General features: G+C 46.9%; 1 protein-coding gene across 1 annotated transcript in view; it reads left to right on the top strand.

Moving 5' to 3' along the window:
- Positions 1-11082, top strand: part of T265_08728 (hypothetical protein) — a gene marked incomplete at both ends in the record, with an annotated part of 46544 nt that overhangs the window by 31778 nt on the left and 3684 nt on the right. The window contains 5 exons of the mRNA XM_009174608.1: positions 522-884; positions 1136-1227; positions 1310-1413; positions 1835-2239; positions 5846-6288. Of these exons, the coding sequence (XP_009172872.1) occupies positions 522-884; positions 1136-1227; positions 1310-1413; positions 1835-2239; positions 5846-6288 (1407 nt within the window). The remainder of the gene's footprint in view (positions 1-521; positions 885-1135; positions 1228-1309; positions 1414-1834; positions 2240-5845; positions 6289-11082) is intronic.

Genomic DNA, 11082 nt, shown 5'->3' with positions numbered 1-11082 from the left:
TCAGGCCAGCGCAGCCTTTGGAGTGTGATCATCTCATCCATTTCCATCCTTCCGAAAACCATCGGACGTACTCACCATTACTAATCCGGTGTTCCCACCAGACTCGGGCAACGCTCCGAAGACACTGGTGGTCAATACTGAAATTTTTTTGTCCTCAACGTGCAGCAGCCATGCGTATCGGAGAGTTTGGGAAAGCAATATCAAAACGCCTGCCTTTGTTCTTACTGTAATGGTCTCAATGAGACCATTGGAAGTCCGCAGATAATTTTTCCTGTCGTGTTGTTTCGGTAGAGCACCAAGGATGAGCACAACATGGGGAATCATCTCGATGGCGATCAGGAGGGGACTTCATCAATTCTCCTACCGCTTGCACTTTCAGTTTTCTCTCACAGACCTGACCACCAGAGTCAATCTATTTGCCCAGTTCCATCCGAGTATGCTTTTCATGCTAATCGATTGCTTCTGGGGCTTCATCGAAAAAATAGTTGAGAGATAGTGTTCCCACTGTGTTTCGTTCCTAGGTACGGCTGATTGGCTATTCGAGCAGTTCTCAGTTGGAGTGTTGTTGCTGCACCCGTTTGAATTCCGAAATCTATTGGACCACAGCAACTCCACTTTCGAATCGAAAAGCCCACAGAAAGTCTTCCAGCTTCGGGTTGAATATAGACCCTCCAGCCGTCTTATCTCCGACGGCGATGGCAACGAAAGGCACGTCAGTCGCCTGCGTTGTTCTCACGAATTTCGGCCTTCGAGCTGCATGGATTCTGTGCAGTGTCGAACCTCGCGAAACGTGCAGACAGGTATCGAATGACAAAGCTGTGGAAATGGCGACAGGTGCTCTGGTTGAACCGAGTCGCATGGTCATTGGTCCCAGACAGTCACAGGTGGGTTTGTTCAATATAAGCTTACTTTTGGATAGTTTTTGGATTTGTGTTTGACACTCGGTCTTATTGTGGTCCCTTCGATTTTTTTTGCCACCCAGCACCAACGGGACCTTTCTATTTAACTACAGTTTTCTGTAATCGGAGATGCCCCCATGTCTTCCACTTTGTTTTAGTAATTTATAGTGTCTGCCAAGCAGAATGAATGTTAGTTTGATATGTTTTTCTCCCTTCTCATATATCTTCATTTTCAGAAGATTGTGATCACAATGCAACCGGGTGTGGAGTCGGCCCGTGTGACCTTCTTCTACGGCGACGAAGTGCTTCGTCACCAAGTTCGACAACAGTGAGTAGCATCTCTATCTATTGGTCTCTTTACAAACCGCATTACCTTGATCTTAACTCGTTTGCGCTTCTATTTCTTACAGCTACATCAGACCGCCAAAGTCTGTCGCACGACGACGAATCGGAAGGCACGTTAAGGTGATCGATCTAATGGAGGATTTTACAAACGAGATTCCGTTTCAAATAAGTATGTTGGCTGCCTCTTTTCTTCAAGTCTGCATGTTTCTTTTTTACACTTTACCTCCGTAAAAGGTTACGCCTAGTCCAATCTTCAATTTATTCCCGCTATCTTCTCTACTATCGTTTGAGAACCTCGGTATTGTGACACTATTCAGTTGAATAGCAAAAGCCAGTAAAACCAAGGTACACACAAGCTGGAGATAGCTCAGTGTTGAGGCGCAAACCTACTTACCACAATGTCCATAGTTCGAACCCAATCCAGGCGTCTGGACTGTCCCTGTCTAGGCTTGGGCAACTTGGCAGTATCCCAGTCCTCATGTTTCCCTCGGATGGCATAGTAGCTAGGTACCGAAGAGGTGTCGCAGCTGGACGATTAGTTCCAATAAACTTGGTAGTACAGTGTTGATGTTGATCGTTTCTATTTGTAGCTGAAATGCCTCCTCGAATGCGTCATCCAGTCAGACCGGAGGACTGGTACCAAGCACTGTCCAAACAGCTGCATCTGCGTGAACACTTTGTTCTCAACGTCTATTCCAACGGATCGTCATCAAATGGGACCGAGAAACCAGATCAGACAGAGTCGCTGACCGAACAGAAACCAGCATCAGCTGATTCATCCCCAACGTTAACCAGCATCGTAGTCAGAGAGGACGCATTCGGCGTTGGAAAATCTGGACGGTACTCTTCGCCAGTCCCAAAATTTGAAAATGATAAACCTCAGGGTTGTTCAAAGACTCCTTTTCGCTCGACTCCTTCAAAGGTGATTCCACTGTGCCTGGAACCGAAAGACATACTCGTCCTCCCTAGTTGTCATGCAGGTGGTCGAAGCCAAGGTTAGTTTGTTCTGCGCACGTTTAGTTACGTAAAATGCGGTTCGTACGGTGACTCGTCCAGTTCGATAATGGTGTCAAACTAATGATGCGAATTTTTAGAGGGACTCCATACTTCATTTGAATCTTGACTGTGTGTCATCATTTTTGCAGGGTTTCATCTATTTTCCCCTTTCTACCTGTATATCGTCATGCCTCGTCGCGTCCTTCAATCTCCGAGCACGTGGCAGTGATGTACTCTCAAAATATTGGTACACTGCAGTCCTTCTGTCGTGTTTACCTCTTCAGACACTCATTCAGACGAGCTGGATAGAAACTAACAACAACAAAGCAATTGATATCGACCAACGGCCATGTCTTGTAAGGTCTTTAACCGTTCCCTTAGTGTTGTGGTCGAAGCTAGTTTATCCGAGCCTTTCTCAATCGCCGAGATACCGGCGACCGTCCTAGTTTCTATCAGACCAAGTGGTTAGAGCGCGAATTTACTGACCGGAAGGTCCGTGGTTCGAACTCGACCTCTGCCTCTCGACTTCCACTGTCTAGGCTTGGGCAACCTGGCAGTATCCCAGCCCTCGTGCTTCTTTTGGATGGCACGGTAGCTAGGCACCGAGAGAGTGCTACAGCTGAACGATTTTTTAATTTAGTTTCTATCGGTGGTATCTTGTTTTCGGTAGTCTCCCGGATTGACTTACCTCGGTTTTTCTGACTGAGCTCCTAAGCGGTATTTAGGGCACATTTTTTGGGCGTATGCCGCAGTGATATCGTTTCTGGCTACGTGGGACTTATCGATGGCCCTCAACTCTGGCATCATCTCAGCGCCAAATTTGTTTTTTTTTTTGCTAATTTATGATGACAGTGTTACAGGTATGCGATACACGTTTGCCTACCACCGTTGTGTAATTTGGTTGACTGTAGCGACTATTGATCTGTTCTCCGAGCTTAGTAACTGATTCGCAGACGTTTCGTTACCAATCGAGGCGACATCTTCAGTTCATTTCACCGTAAATTTTCTGTTAACTACTCCTCCTTTCATCGACAGCATGACATCAGTGTTCAACACCGATGCTTCACTGCCGTAAAAATCGTTCAGCTGAAGCACCCTTCCGGTGCCTAACTGCCATGCTACCCGAAGGAAACACGAGAGCTGGGATACTGCCAGGTTGCCCAAGCCTAGACAGGGGAAGTCGAGAGGCAGAGGTCGGGTTCGAACCACGGACCTTCCGGTCAGTAAATTCGCGCTCTAACCACTTGGGCCATCTCGCCCTTACTACTCCTAAAATAAGGACGAAAACGTGTGCGCATTGCTCGAATTACGGAATTAGTTCCAAACGATTTGAACATTTGCAGGCCCCACTTTCTGTATTGCTTCTGAATCGTCCTGTGGTAAATTTGTCAAAAAAATTATCCTTGAGTTGCCACAGAAAGTGCGGAAAATTCACACCCTGTGTGTTTGTATGATCCCGGCGAGGCGCCATCTGGCCTCATGATATCTGCTTTATTGCATAAAACTTGATTAGTTTGTTCCAATGTTGCACTATACTTGACAGTCCCACTAGAGAGAGTTACTGTGGGGTGAGATGGTCCAAGTGGTTAGAGCGTGAATTTACTGACCAGACGGTCCGTGGTTCGAACCCGACCTCTGCCTCTCGACCTCCCCTGTCTAGGCTTGGGCAACCTGGCAATATACCAGCCCTCGTGCTTTCTTCAGGTAGCATGGCAGTTAGGTACCGAAAGGGTGCTACAACTGAACGATCTCTCTCTGTGCAGGTGTGCGCTCATGTTTAATCTTCCTTCTGGTCGTTCTACCGCTAGACTCTGAATCTTTCCACACTGACGAGACGTTGGATATACGAGACAGCTGAACTCTAGCCCAAGAGCCGAGGAACTGGAGCAAAGCTGTTTGAAAAATTGCAAACTTGACACCGGACCTTCCTTGCTCTTAAATTGGTTTGCGTAGATAGGGATTCAATGGTGAACTAGAGTGTCGAACTAGAACCCTTCAGCGCTTGGTAATCGAACTTAATAACCTGTCATATAACGTACTCCTCAATATACTCCATCGACCAAGGAAGACTAATCAACACTCTCTCATCCACTATTTTTCCCCACTCGTTTCGATCATAGGGGTCGTGTTGAGATGGCGCCCTCAGTACACTCGTTTTACAGCAACTCAATCGTAGCGGGTATTCGGCCAGAATTGGCCGAACATCTTGAAGTACATAAATGGCTTAATGCAAGTCGTTCAGTAGTGTTGATAGCTCGAGGTAGTTCACCGGTTAGGTCAAGAACTTACTGAGCGAAAAGTTTTCAGTTTGAACCCAACCCCGGGACTTCGACTGCTTATTTCTAGGCATGGGTCGCCTGAAAGTATGTCAGCTCTTGTGCTCCCATCGACTGGCATGATGAAAAGGAACCGAATGGGAATCACATTTGAACAAATCCACTAATGAGTAGTGCATTCAGCACAACAAATCAGCCAACCCTTGGGCGAGGGAGTCCCACATTTTATGCATTTGGGATTTCCTCTTTTCCAGCTATCCTGACGACTGTGTACGGTCTACTCGTGTGGTCTCACCTACACTCATAAGTAGCTCAGTCAATTTTCAAGAAAAGTTTCGAGGTTGTTTGTGTAATGATCAGACTCTTGTCTGTACTCCGTTGCTAAGCCGCTGTTGATATGACACCTTCACCATTTCGTTGCTCGTGGTGCTTATCCAAGTTCCAACTTCTCCAAATCGATATCGCCAATCACGGTGTGGAGGCTAGAAAGGTACTTACTTGGAAAGTTGCATTGACAGCTTCACTGGGAAGCCCGAACTCCGGCGATGAGTGATGTTGAAATATCGGCCTGCCATCGATTTTTTCACCCCTGTCATGCCCATTTCCCAGTAGATAAGCCAACTGGTCCAGACACTGCTCGTTGGGTTGCTGAAAACTCTACGACAGGCCGTGACCAATCTCACTCCTCTCAGGACTCATCAGGTTTCCACTTGGGTTCCACTTGGATCCAAATTGTGCGATTTTCGTGAAGCACACTCACTTGCACACTGATTTGTTTTTAACGGGAGACTCGACTAAATCTCGGCTGAGTCTCTTATCAACTGAGTATGTTGCACAAAGGCCGTCTCATGTTTCAGGCAGAATACACTAATAAATAATCTTGTTTTCCTGTACACCAGCGTATCAGGCGTAAAATTCATAGCGGATTACGATGGTTGAAGCTGCCGCTCTTTATTTACGAACAACGGAAGAGTAAGGCGAGGGTGAGGCACCGAATGTATTAGCTTGCATCAGTTTACCCCAAACACGGTTGACAAACGCCGTTGGGTTGTCGGTATAACGAATTGGTTTTTGAGCTCGGATGTTGTAGATGTCCATTCTCTAAGTGATGAAGGAACGTCACGACTAGGTCGTATATTCCTGCGTTACCAGCTACACGTGTTTCTTTGTGTGTGAGAACAACGCGACTGAGTTGGGAGAGGTCTTTTCAGGTTCCTTCTTGCTGGCTATTGTGCGGTGGTTTCTGGGACCACGCGGAACAGAAGCGATGTCTCATTGCACAGTTGGACGAAATTCACCATATGCCTCCCATCGTTTTTTTTTTCGCAGCCGAATTTCAACTTCGTTTGGATTCACATATGACAGACCAACGAGATAACCTGTGGCAAGTGGAATGCACACTACATCCATATAGCAAGGTCAACTGGTCCAATTGCTCCAAACCGCAGCCTTTTGAAGAACCTGTATTCATCTCTCTTCCTTCACCAGTCACACGAAACCAACGTCCGGACAGTGACGGACGTATATGCGGTTTGCTGGCACTGGGCGAAGACAATTCGGAAATGGCAACACTACGCATCCCGTTCGAATTCCGCGCTCCCCCTGTGGCGAATGTATACCGTCAAAGATGGCAGTTAAGCGTGTGGGCCAAACCCTACTACTCTCATATTTCGTCAGAAATATCCGCTACGAATCTTATTGATTTTGTCAAAGTGGACACCACCTGCCAAAACGGGTCGAATGCACAGTTTGATGTGGTCTTGGAGGGTCAGGTATGTTGTATCTATTCATTGTTTCTCCCATACATCCTAGTGAGAGGTTTTCCAACACGTTCGCAACTTATCTGTTTTGTGAGAATGATGCACAGAACTGCGCCAGAAGTATACACTTCAGTATCTTGTACAGCTGGCGTGCAAAACAGATGTCAAAGGACTGTACTATTTATAAATCAACTTTTGTATAGGAAATTTCGGATATTAACACGTTTGTCGTGCGGAACACCCGGTTTTGCGAAAAAAACTGTTTTAGGCGACTTCTCCACGAGCTGGTCGGGAATGGACAATATCTGCATGAAGACACTATAGTTCGTAAGATATTAAATAAGAGAGCAGCTCTCGAAATTTACTCACTTGCAAACTAATTTGGATTTAACAGGAGACTCAGCTGAAGAGTTATTCGAAGCACTCAATCAAGGGAACAGTGGTTGGTGGTTACACGGCTGGCAAGAGCAGTGAAACTGAAATCGGCCTGGCTGTTGCGACTGAGGTTTGCCAACGACCTCGAAGCATTTCGGTAACACTTGCTTCGTCATTGCTTAGTCGATCTGATTCGGTGATTTGTATCGATCGCGCTGTTTAGGTGCCTCAGTTGTCTGATTCCACTGCAGAATAACATGCTCAACAATGTCGTAGGTTAAGCTTTAACTCACTCTTCCCACGCAACAATCGGTTGTGCCACGGTAACATCGAGAATGAGGTATATATCCACGAACCTTCTCTGTTTATCTGTTAATCTTAATGTCACTTTCCAACTTTTCGCAATCAAGCCTCCTACAATGCGGTCCTCCGCACACGTGGTCCAGTGCATCCAGATTAGTGGCCACACAGCTGAACGGCCTAACTAGTCAACGATTAAGTGCACCCCTATCCTTGATTGAATAATCTTCGTTGAGAGCAACAACAGATGAGAGTACCGGCGCGTCACTGCCGTACAACCATCTAAATTTATTTCAAAAAAGCCTCATAATCGAAAGAAACAAAGGGGAAGGGAGGGAGACCCCGGGCTAGCGCACCGCCCACCTCCACGAGGCCTGCACCTCCAGCACCCAGTCCGACTATTCGGATAGAAAATGATAACACGAACGCCACTGACACTGGTTAGCCGGCATATCATTCAGTCTCCAGTCAGGCACTGGGAGGGTCACGCAGATTCCATTTCGGAAGGCGAAAAGCACCAACAGTACCCAAAAGTTTCGTAACATTCTTCATTATCTTCTGCCACGTCTAATTCTTCCCACCTCTGGGTTTCGTTACCCCGAATTAGGCACGGAAAACAGCGTTTGTCTCCGCAGATGATAATGCAGTATGCGTATCATGCGACCTAACCACCTTAGCTTGCAGTGTTGGGTGCATTCTTTGATGGAATTATCCCCCCCTCTTTCTCTATCTGACCGAAAACCCGTTTTCTGATCATCTCATTGAAAATTCGCCGGTTTTAGCTACACTTCTGCGACATTGGTGATCAAAGACCGAAAGATATCTCATACCTCCACCCGAATCGGTCAAACCTCACAATCGTGCAGCATTACAACCCGCACTATAGTCTGGTGCACGTTTCCTTTGCAGCCCAGTGAGATTCTTTTTTGACGCCACAAGTGGCACCAGTTGGCAGCCTCATTTCTTGTCTTAGAGATTCGCGCGTTCAGTTTGCTGGTCGGACCACCATCAGAACCTATCGAGTTCCATGACCACCAATGTCATTCCTTGGGTTCTCATAAGCATGTTCAAAGGCTACGTCCTGCAGCATGAATTTGCACTTTGTGGGTGCGAAGCACAATCTAACCGACCGAATGATGTTGGTCTGCTTTTCCAATAGTGCTTGCGCTACCTGTTCTTTTCCAGAAAGGCAGGCATTGTCGTTTACGTATTTCAGGTTGACAAAGTTTCCGCTCGGACAGATATGAACATCGGGATTTTTCGGAACTTCATTATCTCATCAATAACGAAACTAAATAAATGGAGAGAGTGGACATCCTTGTCTGACATCATTACGTGTATGAAGCTTTTAGAGAGCTCCCCATGAACTCACGTGCCCACAAGTATGTGAATAGGAACAGTGCATGATGTTCACGGAATTCTAAGACATACCCTATCGTGCAAACGTGTTCAAAAGAACTAACTGATCGCATAATTGAACGCACTGTTGGAGGAGTTCTGGGACATACCCTATCGTGCAAGCGTGTTCAAAAGAACTAACTGGTCGCATAATTGAACGCACTGTTGAAGCCAAAGAACTTCACGATCGTAGGGCGGCTGTACGCATGCCCTTGCTGGTTTAACCGTCTCGCAAGCGCAGGCCCCATCATCTTGCAGGTTTGTGGAGTCAACAAAGGAGGACGCCTTGTTCGAAAAGGTTCTGGTAGGCTTGTTTCACGTGGTCAGGGAAAGTGTGCATATCTTCCGTGCTCTTAAAAAGTGAAAGAAGTGGCAGTAATGAACAAGCTTGTGATCCGAATCTACGTAGGTGTTCGAGAAAAAGCGACAGTCATTAATTGACTCACGCTACCTATAGCTAATGGCGATGTGTTCTATCTATGTCGCAGATTGGTTTCATTTCGGGAGGTACCATGTGGCCAGGCGAATTCAGTTGTTTTGGGAGTTGGTGCTACATAGAAACAGTTTGCGGTCGGCGAGATGGCTCAAGTGGGTAGAGCGTGAATTTACTAGCCGGATTCCGTGGTGTTCGAGCCCGACCTCTGCCTCTCGACTTCCCCTGTCTGGGCTTGGGCAACCTGGCAGTATCTCAGCCCTCGCGCTTCCTTCGGGTAGCATGGCAGCTAGGCACCGAGAGGGTGTTACAGCTGAACGATTTTATCTGCGGTCAGCACGTAACTGCAGCAGGTGTTCGCCGTTATCCGTATGTCTCGATTCCAGTCTTAGATGACCTCAAAATTGCCAAGTCTACCTATGATTGCGCACTTATATCTCCAACAACCACAACCATATCTGAGCTCCCAGCCCGCCGTATCAAAGTGCCCAAAGCATCGTAAAAACTGTCTTTGAGTGTATCAGAGCTACAGTCCGTTTTGGTGTATGCATATACAATGAACAGGCAGCAATTATAGGTACGTTTACAGAATACACTGATCGACGTTGCCTCGCGGAGGCGACCATCAAGAGGCAGTCATTCAACCTGAGACCCTTCAGCTCGGCGACTTAGAACAATTCGAACACCAGCAGAACCAGCAACAGCGGCTTCTGGATCACCAGAGCTCCACAACGAGAAACGAATGGAGGCCGACTAGGGGGTCATTTCAACAACCGTACTCGGGTCTTGAATCCTCTTTTCGGACAGCGGCATACGTCAATAGGATGAAAATCCAGCGTTCATGCGAGAGCACTCTGCGATCCAGTTTGTTTCAGATTGCGAACGGTCCCAGGTAAACTGGGTGTTTGGGTCTGAAGCACAATTTTGAAGTCTGTCGTCGTGGCGGCCGAATCATCTGTAGATTTTGCGGCTAGTGGCAATGGGTAGCGAATGAATCCGTCAGTCATTAGGAATGGGTCTACGGAGATGTCTCCAGGAACGGGGTGAGGGGAGAAGAGCGGAGGTGTCATTATCGACTCATATCGTTTCGCCACAGGAAATATTGGTCCTCCAACCAGACCATTTTCGGCCCAATCACACTGAGCTCCCTTAGCGGTGACAGTCATGCGCATCGAATCATCTCGCATTGCATTGGCTATGCGGATACTGGTTACCCGACCACACAGACTTGACCTGTGCACTTCCCATCCAGCCCTTCTTTCGCTTTTTTATTTTGAAGGATATTTGCTCCGCGACCATCATTTCAGGTATTCACTTTATAACCCACAGGGGATCCTTCCTCATGGTATGACCATCACTTACAGTGTGAAGTCAAACAGTTCTCATGTCATGCCACTGTATGGTTGTTAGGTTCTTATCAGAGAGCTATCCCAATCCAGAGAATTGACATTCTAATGACAAGTCTGTATTTACCCGCGGGGTAAAACCAGAACCAATTCCTGATAAGTATAATTACCACGTCATAGACAAAAGATTCAGCTAGGTCCCAGGTGAGTCTCCCGCAAAACCAAATTGGTTTGCAAACGAGTGTATTTCGCTAATTTCGTTCAAGTAGCACTCGGGGACTGTGCCCAACTGATGAGCCCCAAGAGGGAGAAACCGTTTGTGGGTTGTCGAAGAATTTTCAGCAGTGTTATGAGTAGCGTATTAGGTCCACTACATGCTTGGTTTATCCGGAAAATCGCATCTATGGACTGTATTTGTCTGTCTCTTGTCAAAAGTAAAGTTGAACCACGTCTGACTGCAGTCCGGGTGCGGAAGATGTTTGTTGTGTCTTGCTGAACGGTAGTGCAACTCTGTATCGGTCCCTTGGCTTCCTGCTCCGCTCCCTATGGTATATCAAAAGGCACGGTAGCTCTACACAGCCCTTTATGGAGAAAAAGGAAAATTATTACAACTGTATTTATAGGGTCGTCACAGAATGTTCGACAAGGTTGTGCCAGAATCTCCGTGAGGGGGCGAGAAGCGTCGAGTCGATTGGCTGGCATTGTGACCAATCAGGGCATGCCTTCGTTTGGTCCGTGTCCTGTACAAACGATGTTCGGTTATTCGAGACGGCTGGCCTCCGAACAATGTTAGTTCATGCCACCGCATTATCAAGTTCGAAATGCACACAAATCCAGTGTGACATAGTAGTCAGTCCCACCTCTGCCGTTGAGGTTCAAAAATGTGCATCATAACCCTTCGGAATAGATCATTTTCTGAACTCTAGGTAGCATACGGTGATTTAGCCGCTGTAC

The sequence above is a fragment of the Opisthorchis viverrini genome (assembly GCF_000715545.1).
Source record: "Opisthorchis viverrini unplaced genomic scaffold opera_v5_231, whole genome shotgun sequence".
Classification (NCBI taxonomy): Eukaryota; Metazoa; Platyhelminthes; class Trematoda; order Opisthorchiida; family Opisthorchiidae; genus Opisthorchis; species Opisthorchis viverrini.
The sequence above is the reverse complement of the archived record's forward strand: the minus strand, read 5'-3'. Positions and strand labels throughout refer to the sequence as shown.